This window comes from Prenolepis imparis, unplaced genomic scaffold (genome assembly GCF_030444845.1).
Source record: "Prenolepis imparis isolate NDT839.2.m4 unplaced genomic scaffold, iyPreImpa1.0 SCAF_9, whole genome shotgun sequence".
Classification (NCBI taxonomy): domain Eukaryota; kingdom Metazoa; phylum Arthropoda; class Insecta; order Hymenoptera; family Formicidae; genus Prenolepis; species Prenolepis imparis.
Window position 1 is genome coordinate 13,176,860 of NW_028141167.1, and position 20,980 is coordinate 13,197,839.

Sequence of the window (20,980 nt, forward strand, 5' to 3'; positions counted from 1 at the left end):
TAGAATAATTAAGGACCCTCGTACGGCAGCTGATGCCCAACGGGCTCGCGCGAGCGCGCACACGCGTGTAGATGCGTGAGAATATAGCGTATGCCGGCTCGCCCGGCTGGCATTGTTGATTCGTAGGGTGCGCATTTTGTACAACGAGGTCAGAAGGGAATTAATGCATTCATCCGAATTCCAAACGGAATTAATGCGCTCATCAAAAACACCGTATCGGCCTTCTTAATTTAGAGAAACGTAATCTTTATTTATTTATTTATTTTATTGTTCACGATAGATCTATGCAAATTTTTGACGAATTTGTTAAAGAGAAAATTTATATATACGGGATGATTCTAAATAAGTGCGAAAAATTTTAGATGATTCTTTGTCAAAAATTAAGGGGAGTCTTTAATATATATATTCCAATACATATATATATATATATATATATATATATATATCTCTCTGAGAAATTACACTTTTCCAAAGAAAAAGAGAAACTTAGATTTTTATTTTTTTTTAAATTTTGGACAAGTTAAAGAAATGAAATTTGGTGGACATTTTCTTCTAGTAAAAAGGACTAATTAATATTTTTTTAATTCTCCCGTATTGTTATATGGACGTGGAACTAGCAATTCCTATTGAAAAACTTTTTTGTTTTATTTTTTCGTAAAATCAATAATTTGCAAGAAAAAAATTAAAATACACATTATCATGCACAACACGGTGCTAAATGGTATAGGTTTCGAGTTATGAGACATTAAATTTTAGAATAAAATAGCAAACAAAACAAAATTATAATAAATTGGAAAAAATGGAACAAAAACAAAATTTGAGAAGAAAAATTAAAATTTTATTTTTACCTCCTTCTTTGGAAGAGTGTAATTTCTCACAGGAGTACATTTATATGAAAAAAACCTTCCTTAATTTTCGATAAAGAATCATCTCCTAAAATTTTTTGCACTTATTTAAAATATATGTATATAGAGATTTTTAGACGATACGAGTTTGACTTTACGTTGTTGAAGTAACGATAAATAATTGCGGCCCGCGAGCCGCAATATTGTCGCGTCGATAGAAATAATTATCGCGGCGCAACACGTGGCCGCAGATTATCGAAAAATCGGACTGCTTAATTGAGCGGAGCGTGTGCGCGCGCGTTGTTCATTCGCCGATATAACGAATAAAACGATGTGCGACGATTAGCGGAGAGAGAATATCGTCGAACGATATACATATATATATATATATATTTTTCGGATAAATCCCGGAGTAAGATTTCGATGAGCTTTTGGACAATCTTCGCCATCCCTGCGATGTTTGAGACACGCTCGATCGTCGGAGACGCAACGTAGAGAAAATATGATTTAATGCGAATTCCCCTTCGTCATTCCAACTGACGGATTCATACTCGCGAAGGGGCAAAAGGGTGGAATGGCGGGAAGAAATGTGGATAAGGAGAGATACGGAGGGGGATGGGCGGGGGCAGAGATGTTTTACAGCGGCATTTCGAATCGCCGTGCAATTTTCTTTCCGCGGGAGAGAATCCACCCGCACGCGTATATAATACGACGTTCTCTCTTCTCCACGTGATTGGTCGTAAATGCCAAAAATATGCGCCGATTGGCCGGTCGTCCGGCTAACTTTATGGGCAGCGTCGGGTTTTTTATGGTTAATTTTTGCAATTTTGTAATTGCCTCGCAGCCCTGCGCGGAGACGAGCGCTTTTCCCTTCTCCTACCTCTCTCTCGACAGCCTCTTCTGCATAAGCGTTAACGCGTCTTCAGCAACAGCTGATGACGCGAAAATTCGCCCTTCTTCTCTAATCCAGAATATACATTTTTAGGTCGATGTTTTTCAAGTATTATTGTATTAATGAGTCGCGATGGAATTTTAAACTTTATTTTTTCTTTTTTTAAAATTAAGTTTGTTAAATGAATTTTTTAAAATCGAGTATGAAATATTATGTCACTAGATGACGACTATTCCTGGCTAGACTGAGCATAGCGCACCTGCGAGAAGAACCTTTATTAAGATGAATGGAAAATGGTTGGTTGCGATCGGGCAACGTTTCTCGAGAACTTTAAGCTATCGAAGCGAGGGATCCAAGATACTTGGAGATAAAGTATATACCGTAATATCGTTAGCAGAGTGTCCCGCACGAGTGTGTCGGGCGCGTGTGAGCCTCGTCGCGGAGCGCACCGAGACCGCAAATAACTGTTTCCGTTGGAATCCTGCGGCCTGCACCTTGCCATCGGCCCGCACCGCGATATCAACGCCTTGGCATGCCGTATTTAAAGCGGATTACACCCGGCCCGAGGCCGCCTCGAGTGGATCATCGATTCTCGGGCGGTGCAACTTTTCGCGATCGCGATAAGCTTCGCGCTGATAACTCGCGACCGCAATACGATACATCGTAATGCAGAGGTAGAGCTAGACTTGGATCGTGTGGAATCGAAATGCATCGTTCGATACTTATTTCCTAAAATTGTCTTTAATTGTTGAAAAAGAAAGAGGAAAGATCGTTAACCGTCTCGCTGATCAGCCATTGTTCGGAGTTGGAAGAGTCGTAACGAAACCCGTGAATCGCGCGCATCACTCTCTTGTCATCTATGTATATAGTCGCGTGTGTCGGTGGGCGACCGATGGCGACGGGCTGTACACACCTTCCTTCCGGCCTTCCTTTCCCAGGAAGTGGAGTCAAGTGAACCCGCCACCGCCACCGCCACCGCCACCGCCGCCGCCGCCGGAAACTCCGCTAATGACTAAACTTGCTAATTTCGGCCAATTAGGCTTCCAACGCTCTCACCACGCCCGCCCCGTTTCCGACGTTTCCTGATCTCCGCCTGCCTCTCGACCGCCTTGTCTAATGCGCCCCGCACTTACCTTGACCGATAGACGTTAATTTTATTGCGCACTGTGACTCGCATATCCCCCCGTAGCGGCCGCATCTCGGGAGATTCGATTACAAGCCCCCAAAACGGCAACATTATCTCACTGTGTATTTTAAGTATCTTTAAATAGACACATATACATATTTTATTTATTTATTAGGTATATACATATTCCATATATCATTATCATATCATATCATTATCACATCATTATTATTATCATATCATTACCATTACATATTAAGATATGCAAACACATTTGTCTGAAGACTATTCATCGGCCAAATGAGTATTTAATGACTATATCTTAAAATAAAATTAAGGGAGTTAATTTTAAAAGTTACTCCATATATTTCCAGAGGAACATAAGTATATCACTTTGCGCAGGGATTTAAATATAAACTATCATTCTTTCTTTTTCTCACGATGATATTGTATAGCGCTTCGATTCTTGACGATCCCTATAAATATCTAACTTTGGTAGTTATCCATAATATCCGACATTCCATGATAAGGCATGTTACCACCTAATCATCGTAGTTCTTTTTCTACTTAATTTTGAGGATTATATAATATAGATAGATTCATAAATTTTTTAAAAATTTATTTTTATTTTAAGATGATCATTTTTATATTGTTATTTTAAAATCGTAAAAATATGAAGGATTTATCAATTGATATAAGAGAGTCTTCACACACAAGAACGTAAAGAGTAATGAACCTGAAAATCCTCGTATAAAGTTAACAAACCAAATCCGACTAGTAAAGATCTTTAATAAGAAGGAGTAAAAGAACAAAATTTCTAAGGATTGCGTCAAACAAATTCAGGGAACATGGCGGGCCAATACATGGAAAAAAGCCGCTTTCTTCCTTCGTCTGGATTCCTCGGTAATTGCGTGCCGTGGTCCCTCGTTGTTGTTTCTCTCTCTTCGTCCGCCTGTGTGATGTGTTTCATTGGTCCGAGGAGAGCTTGCTCGCGCGCGCCTTTTCATTTGTGCTCCCTCCTAGAATACACTTATAATAGGTGAATCGTGCGTGGCAAACAGGGAAGAGGCCGCCGCGACGTGCCTAATCACTATAATCGTCCTCGCCAATAATTAGATTATTTTCAGTGTCTTCCAGCGGGCTGTCCTTCTCCCACCGGTGATTACCGGTCTGAACTTATCATTACATCCCCACATCGATCCCTGCTCGCCTCGGGCGTGTCCTGAGGGAATGACCATGTTTTTTCGTGCGGGACCAGGGCAATAATCTAAGACATTTGATATTCTCGAAAAGGGAGATTAGTACACTGTAAGTTACAAGCTCTAAATTTATTATTTTAGAAAATGAAAGCAGATAGAGAAGAAAGAAAGAAACTTTACTTTATCGGTATAAAATAAGATGTCTGAGAGAATTGTATTATAGATCCTTATTTGAAGAAAGTCACGGCTAGACTAATTAAATGAATTAGTAAAGTTGTAAATCCGTAATAAATTACCAAGAATTCTAGACACAAATTTCTCTCGACATTCTTGCCATGACGGAAGTGGTCGCGTAATTTTAGAATTCTTCCCAACGTCAATTGGTTATGACATTACGCACTTTCAGAATGCATTCCGGTACTTGTAAGCTCACGAAGTTGCTTATTTTATGTCATTAAAGTTTATTTTATTATATTAGAAAGATTCAAATATATTATTCTATTGTCGTTGTCCAGCTGCGACAAAATTTGATCGATGACTGATAGACTTAAGAGGCGCAATGACATTCCAGTTTGAGAGGGTGTCGTTTCTTAAGATTGACTTGCCAGGGATGTAGAAGCGTATTCCCTTTTCGATCGTAAAAAAGCACGCGGCGAATTAAACTGCCTGAAGAATGAAACTGTAGCGCCAATATTAATTTCGCGAGACCACTATCTCCTCGTCCATTTTATTGGTCCTTAAGAATAACGTCCAACGATTTCGTAATATCGCCGATTCCAGACGAAACAGCAGTTTTCCGAGGATGCGATTGCACGATATATAGAGAGACGAGTTGTGAACGAAGAGGACTCCTCTTTTACGACTTGGCAATTCGCGAAAGAGTTCGTCCGTGTCCAAGAAATATTTAAATTCAATTCGAATGCGGGTGGCGTAAACCGCCGACCGATCGAAAAAAAAAATCTCCAAGAGAGGATTCGAGGTGCAGTACAGTCCAACTCCTTCGGCGATTAAACTTTTCTTCGTATAATTAATTTGTCGTACCATTTTATATTTTATACCATTTCAAAATTAATTTTGACGCTCGATTCACGTGTGAAATAAAAAAAAAAAAAAATATATATATATACGTGTCCTTCGATTGAAGAGATCAAACCGTCATCAAGAGAGGTTCGCGTTCCATTCATCGAAATGTAACATTCCTCCCCCGTGAGCTGAGGGTCGCCATTAATCCTTAGGCCGACTTTCTTTCCGTTCGCTGTCGTACAGAACGGGGCGTCCTCGTTATCGGCGCTTATCGCTAATAAGATCGCTGGACCGCTCGTTATCGTCGTCGTCGCACTCGCCCTGTCCTCATTTTCGTACGATTGCGATCGTTAATTATCCCTATCACAGCCGATCGCCCTCCTCTTTTGCCTTTCTCCCTCCTCCCTCCTCCCTCCCTCTACTCTTCCACCCACGCGCTTTCGTCGTTCTCCTCGTCATTATCATTCCGGTAATTACCGGTGTATTCCCTCGTTATCATCTTGTTATCGTTCGGCTATCGCGCTTCCGCGAGGAGCAGCCAGTGTCTCCGGAGAGGTCAGGCCTCGTAAACGGCGTGGGAGCGCGCCGATAACGAACGAATTGAGAGAGGTCTGTGCTTGAAATTAAATCGATTACAATAGTACCGATCTTGTGCCAAATCGATCAAAGAAGAACTCTGCTCCTGATTTGTTTTCAATTTATTCCGGCAAGTATATACTGCTACTCTTAGAAAATGTGTAACTGTTATCTCGATTTTTGGACATTGCGACCGAGGAAATTAACTTGCCTGGCATAATTTTTCACCTTTCCATCAATGTGTTAGGTATAAGTGTGTAGGTGTATAAGTATCCAGGTACCAATTGCGACATTCTTTCCTGTAATATTTCAGGGGGTTTGCGAATACAAAGAAGGCCCTTTATATTTTGTTTCGACACTTTTAACATAAGTTACTTTGGATACCCGTTCATTGACAGAAGAGTTATCATTCGATAATCCACTCAAATCGCGCTGGTGGACAGACGAAGCGACGCGACACGCGCGAAACTTAAGTAACCATATTAAGAAGAAGCCGTACGTATACATGTAGAAACGCGGAGCGAGCGGAGTCAGTAAGGGCATTAATGCATCGGAGATTTATGTGGTAACGGCGAGGATGAAATTCCATCGCGGTAGGTGCCTCGTATAAGTGGCACGCTGCTCTCGCTGGCGGAGGCGCGAGAGTTATGGTTGCCCATACTGATATCCACTATAAACTCCCCCTCCCCCTCTACCCACCCCCGCCCTGTCTGCGCCCTTCTCTCTGCGCGTTCTCTCCTACGCTCTCTCCCCCCCCCCTCTCTCTCTCTCTCTCTCCGCCACGGCATACTTAATTAAATACGTATTAAGAGCCTGAGTGTGTTCCAATGTACCGATGTGCGCCTGCATCGTGGAATAATATATGCTCCAGCGCGCGCGCGCGCGCTAATTACTTTCTCCCACCGAGGGTCGCACACCGATATTTTTACTTTCCCCGCGTACAATGGGACTGTATTTATCGAAATAAAGCGCGTTCTCTCCCTTAGAACGAAAGAATTTTTCGTATATATTCGTATCACGTGTACGAACAAAAAAATATATATTGTATACGCGAATAATGCGAATTTATTGCTGTAAAAGGCTGATCGTTATTTTATTATTCGTTAATCGGTACGCGTACGTATGCACGATGAGTCGGTCGATTCTACTAAAGAAAAAAGCCGCCAAGGGCTGAAAATCTAAGGGAAGAAAGCCGCAAGATATACCTTTGGCCGCGTTCTTAAAGTCGACGGAATGAAGGGAGTTCGTTACTTTTGTCCCTTAGGGACAAAAAGATAGAAGTTTCGAATGGAAGGTTGATCGGCACCCCCGCTGAGTTACCAGGACAATTATTGTTAATTAAAATGGGCGTGACGCGCAGATCACACTTTTCAGTTTCATGCTTTTCGGTGACATTTCAGGTCCCATGAATTCTAATGTACCCTCTAAGTTAATACCTCGCCTTTGCATTTCGACCCGATGATTCTCGTATCGCGCTATAAACAGCCAAATAGAATTTTTTAAATATAGCGAATAATATAATATGGAAAAAAATATATATTATTATAGAGCAAATCCTTAATTATAAAATTATTTCATCGAGATAAATAATTGATGTCTATATAATTATATAATCTATCTATATAATTTTTATGTAAAACTGAAATCATGTAACAAATGTTTTTTTATTTTAATGTTACAGATTGCGCCAAAGTACCGGAAGAAGAACGCCGGTGCCAGGATTCAATAGAGCGCCCTGCAGTCGCTCTTTCCGCCTCTATTTCGCCGTTGGAAACCGTCGGTGGGCTCCCTGAGCCCACCCTCTCATCGGTCAAACTGGCGAGCGCGTTAACCGCTGGCATGAACCCCCACCATCCGGGCCATTCCGCAGCCTACCCTCACCACCCCTCGCTCTCGAGCAGTCCGCACCATCCGGGGCCCAGCGGGCCGCATCACGCGTACGGAACCGGGGGTAGAGGCGGCGGCGGCGGCGGGGGCACAACGACCACCCCCGACTTACCCAGTCCGCACTCACCCCCGCACGCCGGCGGCGCCGGCGATCCCGCCACCCCCTATGGCGCCCTGCAGCCCGGACAGGGCATGGGCAGCAATGGGCATCATCACGGTGGCGGCGGCATGATGCCGGATCATCCACATCATCCCGGACACCCACATCCGCACATGCCGGGACACCCCGCGTATCCACCAGTCAACCACAATAATAACTGCACACTCAAGGTAAGCGCCTATATTTTCTACTTTATGAGTCTCTGCGAAAAATTGTTGATCACTTTATTTGCGTGTCTGCGAAAAGCGTGGTTTTAAATATCGCGAAATATTTGGGATATTGTATATTTGAAAGTTCGGTTTCTCGAAACGATACAGGTAGTTTCAAAGACGCGGCGAGGTGCCCCGGGGCCCTTTGCAAAGGGCCCAGGAATGGCACAACGTAGGATCACAGGCTACAATTCAGCCAGATATTATCCGTCCGTTCGACCCTCACTTACCCCGCTATTGACAAACGTAACAATATAGGCATTTATGATGAAGAAATATAATTGAATAGGGGCGGAGGGGAGTCGGTTTCCTCGTGCAGCTTTCTGCTCGATGCTTTATATCTGCTCTTCCTCCTCTTTCTCTCTTGTTCTTTTTTTCTTTCTCTTTTTCTTTCTTTCTTTCCCCCACCTAAGATTCTACCTTTTCCTTTTGACTGTACGTTGCTTCTTCAACTTTTATTCTTTACTCGTCTCTCTGGGCTGACTGTACTCTCTCTTCCGGTTTCCACTTAAATATCCAAAAACGTATACATCTGTTACTCTAATTTGTGAATTATTTTTTAGTACTCGTTGCCTCTCTTTTTCAATTTTTACATGATTAGTGCTATCTAATCTGACCATTTCTTTTATTTACTAAATATTTTTGTCTGATTATATTATTCATTTTGTTCAATAATTTTTTTAATATAACATACAAAATTTGATTTATTAAAATTTAAGGCATCATGATTTATCTTTTATTTTGCAAAAAATAAAATAAAATAAAGTCATAGGATTTTACTTTGCCGACTATGATTGTTTAACAGAACGGTAACAAAAGCTCTAACAATAAGTTTTAGAAAATTTTTTTATATTATTATTTAAAATATAAAATGTGAAAAAATTATCAAAAAATAACATTACATCTATATTTATTTTGGGATTAAAAATTCTTCTTTTCTTGATTTCTATAAAATTCTTGATTTTTAAAACTTTACAACTACTTCAAGTTTTAAAATTTGTATTCAGACTAATTAGTTGCTCTGACTCATTATTATTATTGAATATTGTATTATTATTCCTTTTATGAATTTTGAATGATTATAGATATTTTGATTCTAATTCGTTTTAATTCAAAGAATATATTGAAGAATAATTGATTTTTGAATAATGTATCGTCGAACATCCTGGAATGTTCAAATTTTTTTCCATTTACTTATTATAGTTTTCCTATTTTTCCTATTTGTCTTAGATTCCATTTGTATTTTGTTTCAGTTTTTTTGCATCCTGTTTTTTTTTTTTTTTTTTTTTTACCGGATTTTTCTTATTTGTGACCATCATTTTTTTCCCATCGTCATTCTATTGTTCTGTATTCTTTTGTATTTCTATTTTTATTTTCTACAGACCCTTATATTCTGCCTTTCTTGTATTCTCTTTCTTTCCTTTCCTATTGTTTTTTATAATGCTTAATTTTTCATTTTATATTGCGTAATTTTTCATTTTTTAAATCATCGTAACACACAGATTGTATCCGAAAATCTGCCGCAACTTTCGCTTTATACAACTTTGTAAGACTCACGGCACTTAGGGAGCCTGTCCCAGAATATACCCCTCTTACACCTCCACCACCTCTCGCTCCTTGTCTCTTTTCCATTCTCTTTTTCTCTCAACCGCTGGCTATGGAAAAGACCCCCTTCCTCTTTCTCTCCCCTTCCCTGCCGCCGCAGTGTCTTTTTCTCTCTCTTTCGTACACACGAAGCGGGTCCTCCGTTCACCTCCCCTCCTGGTCCACTTGATTCCCCTCTCCCTCGCCTCGTCCGTTCCCTCTTACCATCTTTATCTGGCATTCCCTCTCCACGTTGGTTGGGTCCTTTCTAGGCTTGCCTTTTTATCCTCCCCACTCGAAGCCAAGGTACCTGAACCCGCAGACCCGCAAGGCATTCGGGGGCCCGCAGCACCAGCCAGTTGGGTCCTGTCTGCGCTCCGCTTCGTTTCGTTTCGCTCTCTCTCTCTCTCTGTCTGTCTCTCTCGTTTCCTTTTTGCGCGCGCGTCCATGACTGCATCGCGCAAGGGAACGCGTCGCCGAAAGCGGCGAGTTTCGTAAAGGATTTTTCACTCGCTGCTCGTGTGATCGAGCTCGTGGGTCGCTTCGTCATTGGGTTCCCGTAAAACCGACCGAAAATTGACCGGTGGATCCCGATCTTTTTGAAACCTCGTCGATTGCGGTGGGGGAAAGTGAGTGTGTGCACCGCAACGGGAACTTGTTGTTCGAGGCCGAGTGATATTCATTGGCCAAGTGAATCCGTGCGGCCAGGGATCGTGGAGATTTTTCATTCCTTTTTTTTCCTCTTTTTTTTTTCTCTCGTACTGTGGGGGACATAGAGTGAGTGTATCATGGAGGTCCAATATCCGTATCACTATAATACAATTACGCGAATGGATAAGTGGTTTCCCGCTAATATCAAGACGGAAATCAAAGTAAGCATAAACGAGAAGACGCATTTTTTTAAGTGTATGTACGCTCCTTAACGCTATAATTAACGCATCCGCTCTTATATCTGCGGTATAAGTAATGAATATGGCTGTGCGATTATCCGACTAATTGCATAACATGCAAACATTGCTAAAGCCATTTTATATTATGAGAGAATGTTAATATTAATATATCGATAAATATTAAATATATGCAATAATGTAATATCATTATAAATTTATATGTGATACAATATTTTTTTTGTTATATCTTAGTGCTATATATATAATTACTGTGGACTCTGATAATGTCTCTGATAAGAGTCTAGAAAAAGGCTATTAAGTTCTTGAACGATATATACAAGTCTATTCGCTCCAAGAAAGACGCATTTGGCTCGTATTTTTATTAAATCGACGTTTGTTCAATTTTTTTTATTACCCGACAGTTTCTTTTCCAACTCGTATATAAATAATACAAACGAAACAACCACTTTCACACACACATTGCTATAGATTTGTCTTATTAAATTCTCTCTCATTGTTTTCTTTTTATTTATAAATGTAAATGAGGAGAAATTGCTAAATATGTATGCCTGGCGCAGTTGTGTTTTGCCGATTTAATGATAAACTGTGGCAATAATAATACAATATTGAGCAACATTGTTCAAAGTGAAATTAGTGAGTAAGTTGTAAATCCCGCTAGTGAAGAGTTACGTTCGCCTACGTTCGTGTGTTTGCATAATCACGAGTAAGCATTCATAATAAGCGCGCACTTAAGACGTCGTAATGATTTAGTGCCCGTTAATGACTTTCTGTTTCGCATTAATTACCGCGATGCCTGAATTTCTACTTATAACGGGGTAGGAATGATTTCTAAGACGTGCGTGTGTTGCAATTCACTCTTCGTACGCATTTTCTTGAAAAAATACTTCTTATCAGATGCGTCTTGCGTCTTTATCGTAAACCAATGATGAATAAAAGATAAATCACGATGTTTGAATTTCATAATCGATTATTTTTTTCTCGCTGTCTCGAGAGGAAATATATGTATATTAGTATTTAATTTTAATTCAGGTATGTGAGAACCAGGCATTCAAAATATACTCGAAATAAGTATAGAGGAATTCAATAGGTAATAATTGTGTTGCATCTAATATCTGGGCTCTTACTAGACCTTTTCATACCTGAATTTGTATTTATTTGTCAGAGAGCTTTTTTGATTTATTATTTAAATTTTAATTGATATTAAATCAGTCTGGTCTAATCTAGTCTATTTATAAGTTTAGTGTTATACGGTATACATTTGCCTAACGAAACGAAAATGTTACATTGTAGCAAGAAGGTGGTCCAAGCGGAGGGTCAACAGGCATTCGGCATTGCGCCGGCTGCGGTGTACAAATAGTGGAAAGATGGCTGTTGCTAGCGATGGAGCAGTACTGGCACATTGGCTGCCTCAAGTGCACGTATTGCCAAGTGGTATTGGGGGAAATCGGCCAGTCCTGCTACACCAAAAGCGGCATGATTCTCTGCAAGACCGACTACAGACGGTAAGTAATCAGCTTGTGTGTTTGTGCCTGTGCGTTTGGGTTAAACGTATATCGTCGCGAAGAACGAATAGAAAGAAGAGAAATTGAAGAAATTTGTTTTAAATAATAAAATGGGAAAAAAATTCTCTTCCGAGACTATATACACATAAAAAGAAGCGATATTTAGGCGACGCTATAAGTAAACACCGGAACACGCAAGCCTTCTTCGGCGTATCGCCGCTTATCGGGTTTGAAGAGCTGATAACGAGCTGGTCACTCATGAATAAGCTAGAAATTATCGCTTCCATTAAATTAAGTGTTACGTCGCGCGTGCACGGGGAATCGAATATTCCACTCTATTCTACTTCAGCGCGGAATCGCGCTGTCTAATTTCTTGAAGCTAATAACGACGCGCGCGCCCCCAACATTTCGCGTTATTAATAATAAATACTGTTATTGTGCCGGGCCATTACAACTAATTTATCGTGGTACTTGCCGCGCGTTCGTTTATACCGCGCCGGGATTCCTGGGAGCCAATATCGTGCAATCAACATTCCTCTCGTGCAAAATAGCCGTGGACTAGGATGTTGCTGTTTTACGTCACATCTTGTAATCATATTTGCCTAGTTTTTTGATATCTCGACCGATTATTATTACTCACAAATATGTGGATAATCTGAAAAACTCCTACGAAAAATTCAAAGAGATTAAAATATATCTCGAGATCTTATATCATTTAGATAGCCGAAAACTCTAAAGTTCAGAGAAATAGAAATGTAGAAAAAATAAATATATTGGGAATACGATAAGATAGATGAAAAATTGTGCTGCAATAAAAAAAATAAATAAAATGAACGTCAGGAAAAAGAGCAAGATATATTTTGGATATTTTCGCGTTCGTCTTTTAGACACTCGCGCTTTGTCTGCCAATTATGATGGCTATTATACTCGACACAACGCCCATATATATCTCTCGCCGATCGTTTATCGATGAATTGGCTGAAAACTTTGGCATTGCGGCGCCGGCGATGAATATGCACCTAATCGGCGTGGCCGTTCCAAATTTAGAGGATTCGAGGTCAGAGCGCAATTTAATGAGAAACAGACGCTGAACTTAGTTAGTCCCCTCGAAATAGATCGGCACAACCTGGCCGGGCCGCACGTACCGGAGGTAATGGAACTGTCAGTCTTTTTTTTTTCTTTTTTTTTCGTCTTTGCTCATCAACCGGTTATATGCGCGACGAGGAGCGACATTTCTTGCGTTTTACAGTTGCAGTTAAACACGTTTCTCCAGCTGTGTCTCTATACGTTTCATTATAATAATAATAAAATAATAATATATCGCAACTAAAAAACATTATTATGTAATATGAATACACTAAGAGGGAGGGAAGGCGTTGATATAAAGAGATGTGAACAGGTAGTTTTGTGATCGATCACGTCGATCGTTACGCTAACATTAGTATTTTAATCTCACCAGTCCTTTCCTTATCGCGCGATTGCTATTACTCGACCATAGCACACGTACGTTCTAATCTGTTGGCATAGGCGAGCGATTTAGTCCGGCCTAGTATCAATATTTGACTACGAGACGCCTCCGTCTTCTCGGGATGGGTCTAACATCGTCCCTCCTGATGCCTACCTTGGTTTGCTTTCTTCCTTTCGTCAAAAAATCAGACGCAATAGACTTTTTTTCGACGAGTTTATTCCTTTGAAACTAATTAAACAAAAAAGAGATGGAGAAAGTATTATCAAATGAGAGAGATATAAACTAGGAGGATAAATTGAAGTAGTTCAAGGATAACGAAGATTACAAAAGTTTCTTTCTCTTTCTCTCCTTATTCTCTCTCACAGAAATACGACGCATTATATATCCTCGCTTTTATATTTCTGAAAAAATTACAATTAACAGGCAGTGTAAATTGACAAATCGGCATTTGAGAGGATATACGCATGCATCAGACTCGCTTATGATCCTCGCTTGAGGCAACAATGGCACGCTCTTGCGGAACATTCAGTACATCATATCACGCTAAGCGCTTTATACCCCCGCGCAGCTTTACAATCAAACTACTGTCGGAATTGAAACCAACCGGTTGTCTCGAAACACATCGGTGTCTCGCGCGCGAGGGACTGCGACCGTTGCACCGCGTCGAAAAGAGAACGACGGATATATCCACGCGAGAGCCGGAGTAGTGGATAGACAGATGGATGGAGAGGATAGCGCGCGCGGTGCGACTCGGAAAGATAGCGGGGAGGTTGAGGAGAGGCGAGATAGAAGGGATGGCGGTTCGTTTCTTTTGGATTCAAGGAATGTTTCAATCAGTTTGATTGAAGGGCTGAGCCACGGCAAGAGGGTAAACTCGATTTACAGCCGTGTAGGAGGGATGGCGCGGTGGACCAGGATGGAGCGGAAGGAGTGAGAGAGAGATAGAGAGTGAGAGAGTGAAAGAGAGAGAGAGGGAGAGAGAAGGGAGAGTGCAGAGGGGTGGATGGTGGGTGCCACAATCACCGAGATGCGTCCAATCACCCCCAACCCCCGATGCCATCGGGTTTCGGGCGTACGGACGAGGGGTTGAAGGGATCGAGGAAAAGGGGAATGACAGAGAGAGAAAGATAGAGAGAGAGAGAGGGAGAGAGAGAATGCGGCCAATCATCGCTCGGCTTTCCGCTGGAGCGACGTCGTCGTGATGCTGGTTTGTCCTAGATGTGCAATCAGACGGCTTCCAGCCCTCTAGCTTGCTCCGCTGGCTCCTTCTCCCTCCATCTTTCTGGCCGAATACCAAATTCCAGCAATTTGGTAGGTAGGTACTTTGTTGAATCAACATGATTGGGCTTGACGGAGCTCGGCGACGCGCCATGCCGTGCTGGTGCTGCGACGAGCGACGGCGACGAGCCGTTGAGCCGAGGACGAACCGTCGAACGGGAAGACGAATAGACTGCCTTCGCAATCCTCTTCTTTTTTCTCCCAGAACGGACAATGTTTTAATAATTTCGCGATCGGATCTCCTTTTACTTTTATTTTTTTTTTCTTTCAATCGGTCACCAATTTAATCCCAGCCCCAAGTCATGGCAACGCGATAGTAGGATGATTAATAATCGCCGATAATTATATCACATTGTAGAGATTAATATACGCACACGTGCATATATCTATAGTAATTCTTGTCTTAAAAAATTATATACAATCTTTATATAAAAGATTTTTCATTCATGAAGAGATCAAGAGAGAGAAAGAGAGCAGTTTAAGTAGAGGGTAGAAAATAGCAGATGATGATATAACGTTACAATGAAACATATATTTCATTCATGCAAATAACAATGGTACAACATTAGAGTGACGAAAGCAAGAGCGTAACAATAATAGCAGCAACGATGATAACAGAAAGACTGTGTGAGAGAGAGAGAGAGAGAGAGACTGTCAATCGGATTCGCGCAAAAGAGAACACGACGTATTTTCCGCGCTCGATTCAGCCCGCATCGCATTGAGGGCGGCACGTACGTAGACGGTAGGTCGCCGGAGGTGCTGAGGGAAACGAAGAAGAGGGCGAGAGTCGGAGAAGAGAAAGAGAGAGAGAGAGAGAGACAGAGTTGGGTTGAAGGGGGAGGACGGCGGCACCGGCGATAAGGGGTTCATTAGAGGCAGTTTATTACTGCCTTTGAAGTCTCTCGCGTGTTGCCGTTAAGTCGCTCGATATCTCGTAATATCTCGCTCTAATCTCGCGAGGAGAAGTTAATTGCTACCTTCACCCCCGGCCACCTTCTCACCTCTCTTCGGCCGACCTGGGCGCCCCTATCGCGCTCGTCGCGCCAACTTTTCGCCGCCACCCCCGGGGCTCTCCCTCTCCCTCTCTCGCACACACATGTCGCCTTTACAATTAGACGCTTAATTCGGGCCACCGGCAGGCTGAAATTTTCACCACCACCTCGCGTCTCTCCCGCCCGCTTCGACCGCGACTCGAGTCGGAAATTTCCTGCTCTTGGTCAGCAACCAGCCCGTGCGGCTCCTCGAACTTGGTAATTTCTCGAGTTCGACGAACGCGAACCCACGCGCGAAAATAGCCCCCCTCCCCCCCAAAAAATGCACGATTCCGAATAAGATGGATAGAATCGAGAACAAGATGTAATTAAGGATCGTGCAACTTTGAAAATGTAACTGCTATTATAAAACTTACGGTTCGGAAACCAAACCGATTACATCTTGCAATTGAAGCGTTAATGAAGAGGGAAAATTATGGATGTTTTTGCAGTGATCTAGAATTGCGCGAAAACACTCGGCATTTCATTATATTTGCTCAGATTCACGTTATAATTAGTGTACTATCGCGCAAGTGCTATGGATCCTATATATATTTTCTATTTATATAGAAAAGTTTCTATATACGCTATAGAAAAGTTTCTATACTGACCTCTTGTGTGCTAAAATATAAGTCTGGACTTTCGCTACCTATATTTTTTATAAACGTATACATTTACGAAACTTGGAAGTTAGATAATACCATAAGAATTTGGAATTGCATATAAAATATAAAAAGAGCAACGTGGCTAAATAAATAAAAATTGACAATAAAATGTAACAACTAAGAGTATAAAAATTAATTAATCGATTTATAATCATTACAATTTTCGCCAATAGAAAGATTTACTTCGATGACAGCAAGATCGCTGTGAAAAAAAAAAGTATCTCGATGACGCGATTTATCGAAGCAATAATACGCAGAGTGATTTGTCATTTTAAATTACGAACGCAGTAACATATGATGATTTAATTGAACACTGCCATTCTTTTACTTGAAATTTGCTTGAAAAACAGTTTGCCCTGCAATCTCCAGTATTTATTTGTTCAATTAATATTATTGTTATTTCGTATTGTTGGAAAAATAACGTTTATTAAAATATTGAGACGACTCGTACAAATTCTCTCTTTATTCGAGAATAAAAAATTAATACTTTAATAGTTAGAAAAAAAACTAGTTAATAAGCATAAACTGGTATTGATAATTATTTATTTATTTATTAATATTATTCTGGATATTCCCTATTGTTTGAAAAATAACGTTTATAAAATATTTAGACGACTCGTACAAACCCTCTCTTTATCCGAGAATAAAAAGCGAACGTTTTAATATAGTTAGAAAAAATATAAGCTAGTACAGGATATGAAGAAGAGAGAATACAAAAAAGATATTAGCAGAGATCCTCTTATGTCGAGATTGTATAGGTACACACAATCGAAGATATACATTCGTGCGACAGTTTAATCGAAGCATAATTCAACCATTAAATCAATACCGTTCGTTACAATCTCGACAAGATTACGCGAGAAGAGGAGCGGCGATGAAGGAAGGGAGGGAGGGAGGGACGAATAGCCGCGGCAAATAGAGAGGAATTAATCCGTTCAACTTGACAGCGATTTCACGGGGGAAATTAAGAGAATACCGCAGAAGGTGGTTATACCCTGCTCCGGCGCGTACGCGATGGATAGAGGCTGATTCACGAAATGTTTGCGCCATTTCGCGATATTCGCGTTTGACTCCGCAGCAAACCGAGTAATGATATTTGAACAGACCCTTGTGTGTGTGATCTGGAACGATGTTCCCGAGGATGGACGGGTGGATTGAAGGGAAAAGGACCTGCGGCCAGAACCGGAGGACCATCACCGCGATCGGGACTCGATCGGGAAATGCAACTAGTCGCTAATCCGCAGTGATAATTAATCAATTGATTAAATTCAGGGCTGTTTAATCGCGTATATCCTTCTCTAAGATAAATTATAAATTTAATCATATTGATTTCTAAGGAATTGTGTATTATATTCAAAATGTACTTGTATGCCAAGTTTAGTTTCTTTGAACCAGAACTCTCTTTATTTCAATCACAATAGCAAAAAAAAGTCATTGTGAGCGTAGAATATTTATGTAAATTTTTAAACATAGATCCGAAGAAATAAGAGGATATAAAAAATATTTTACATAAAAATGGAGGCTAATATATATAGATATATATCAAAAAATGAAGAGCGCAAATCTCTGCGTAAATTAAAAAAAAATCATATTCACTATCGTATAACATTAACGCATCGGTTGTATATGGAAATGAAGACATCTGCGGAAATTACGTCGTTGTTTGTAATTAAATACAACAACCTAAGTGTAGCGCGTGAATCTGATGGAAACTCTTTGGTCTTCTCTCTTTGAGAGAAACGTCTTACACGCGCCTCGGCGAAAAAGAGGAAGATGTCCGTCACATTTATCATTTAGCCGAGATATTAGGTGGCATTTATGCCGGCCGCGTGTTGACAAGCCGCCTTTGAGGTTAATAATAGCCATCGCGCGGTTAAACGCGTTTTTAATATTTCAACGATCGCATCTTAAGAAAAATGGAAAATTCTTCTTATACAGTCTAGGGAGAATGAGAGAGAGATCTGAAGTCCAAGGATGAAATTACTATGATCAACCGATAATACTTTCTTTATCGATAATTCCTTTATCAAAGGCTCGCTTATTAAGTAGATTACGGATTAAATTTTTTACGTCTTAAAAAAAAATGTGCGAAGGAAATTTTCTCTTTCTCTCTCTGCTCGATTGAAAAGACTTATTTTTCGAACGCAAATTATTTCTCTTGTTGGCTCGACTCTCGACAAATCGAGCGTGCGCATGAAAAAGGACCTAATCGCCAAAGTAAAAAAGCCCGCATTACGCTCGCCCGGTAGGTTTATCTGCGATCGAAATACACGCAGGAGAGAGGGCGAGCCTTTTCCACCCACTGAATAATAAATAGCGCGATCGTCGTGCTTCGAAACGTATTTGTCCCGACGTCGTCCTCCGCTACTCTTTGATAAAACCGCTCGATAATGTCGATACTCATATTCCATGCGTAACTAATCCAAAGTACACACGACGAATCAACGAAAAATGCAAGAAACGAAAAAAAAAAGCAGAGAAACGTACCATATAAAAAATACCGAAAAATATGTATCAAACGAAAGATTAAATTTTTTAATTTAATATATTAATTTTTAGAATTATTATACAAATCCAGAGAGAGAGAGAGAGAGAGAAAGATCGGGGGGAGAAAATTATAGCGCACTGCGTACCGAAACATTTCGGTAAATACCGTACATCGCGGTTTATCATATCTCGTACGAGAAGCGTGGCGTTAACGAAAAATGACGGGAGTGCATTCAGCGCAAGATATGACGCGAGCGAACGGACGGGATACGGGATGCACACGCACGCGTATCTACGGCGGTGCAATCATTTTTCATTTGTCGCACGCATACTAATTACGGGCACGGCGTGTAGGTTTTTTGAACGAGAATTTATTGAGCCCGGGCTGTATGTGTTCCTCTCGATGTTATCAGCGCGGAAAAAGCGGATCTAATTGATATACGCAAATAAACCAGGATAGACAGACCAATGAAGGACCGGTTAAGAAATATTGTCACGTATTTCAATTTTTTTTTCTTTTATTTTTTCTCTATACACAGAAAATTATCCCCTCTCTCTCTTTCTTCAAGTATATTTTTAGATATCAGTAAAGATCAATGAAGGACCGATTAAAAAATATTGTCACGTATTTCAATTTTTTTTCAATTTTTTCTATATAAAAGAAATTATTCTCTCTCTCTCTTCAAGTATATTTTTAGATATCGCTAAAGACCAATGAAGAATTAATTAAAATATTATGTGTGTGTCACGCATTTCGTTAAAAAAAAATTTTTTTTTTATACAAAGAAAATTATTCTTTTTCGCTCTTTCTCTCTTCAAGTATATTTTCAGATATTAGTAAAGACCAATAAAGGACCGATTAAAAAATATTGTCACGTATTTCAATTTTGTTTTCCATTTTTTTCTATATAAAGAACATTATTCTCTTTCTCTTCAAGTATATTTTTAGATATCAGTAAAGATCCATGAAGGGCCAATTAAAAAATATTGTCACGTATTTCAATTTTGTTTTCCATTGTTTTTTATATAAAGAACATTATTCTCTTTCTCTTCAAGTATATTTTTAGATATCAGTAAAGATCCATCCAAGGGCCGATTAAAAAATATTGTCACGTATTTCAATTTAAAAAAAATTTTTCTCTATACAAAAAGAATTATTCTCTTTCGCTCTCTCTCTTCAAGTATATTTTTAGACATCAGTAAAGACCTATAAAGGACGAGTTAAAAAATATTGTCACGTATTTAAAATTTTTTTCTATACAAAGAAGATTATTCTCTCTCTTTCTCTTCAAGTATATTTTTAGACATTAGTAAAGACCTATAAAGAACGAGTTAAAAATATTGTCACGTATTTAAAATTTTTTTTTATACAAAGAAGATTATTCTCTCTCTCTCTCTTTCTCTTCAAGTATTTAGACATCGGGCAAAAGGCTTAAATTTTCAGACGATAAAAATAAGCATTCTCCCAGTCACTTATCTATTTCGCACGATTGTTATCGATGATCGATCGAAGCACCGACCAGAACAGACGTTGTGTGTTCTGTCATTGTCAAAGGCTCGCGATAATATTCCGCGGAGAGAGGAGAGGGAGGAGGAGGAGGGGGCGCGATTCATTAGGCGCGTACGAAGGATCAGCATGAATTTGCACATTGTCGCGCATTAATGAAACTGTCCGGGATGGCAACGGGTGGAAAGAAAATAGCGTCGCGCGGATCGTCGCGCGGATTAAAAGGAACGCGCGCGGAAAGGGCGTTAATTCGCGCGGGCGTTTTTTTTGCAAATTGCAGTTAGGTGTCGTCCGCGCTACTTTTTACACACGGACGAACGTAGGGGTTAGCCGCGAGGGCGTCGGAAGGGACGGGGATCCCCAGTGTTACGTCGATGATAAGCCGTTTGTAGTTTAGCCCGGGCACCATCTATCGATAATGGAAGTCGGAAACGGTTTCGTCCTTTTTCCATCGCGGCGTCGAAACGAATTCCGCGTCTCTATTAATCGGCTCCGCCAATTTTTCTGCCGAATGTCCGGGGGGGAGCGGAAGGAAAAATGAAATAGATATTTCGAGGTCGCCGTCAACAATTTCCTAATATTCCGTGCTCCTTTAATCCTTCGAGCTGTTATATATGCAATGAAGATTTA

General features: G+C 40.4%; 1 protein-coding gene across 3 annotated transcripts in view; it reads left to right on the top strand.

Annotated features, from left to right (window-relative positions):
• The window catches only part of LOC145940923 (uncharacterized), a 204,571-nt gene that overhangs the window by 163,707 nt on the left and 19,884 nt on the right, over positions 1–20,980 (top strand). For all 3 annotated transcript variants that reach the window (XM_083046581.1, XM_083046579.1, XM_083046580.1), the window contains 2 exons: positions 7,343–7,878; positions 11,703–11,914. In XM_083046581.1, coding sequence (XP_082902707.1) covers positions 7,501–7,878; positions 11,703–11,914 — 590 coding nt within the window. In that variant the 5' untranslated portion in view covers positions 7,343–7,500. The remainder of the gene's footprint in view (positions 1–7,342; positions 7,879–11,702; positions 11,915–20,980) is intronic.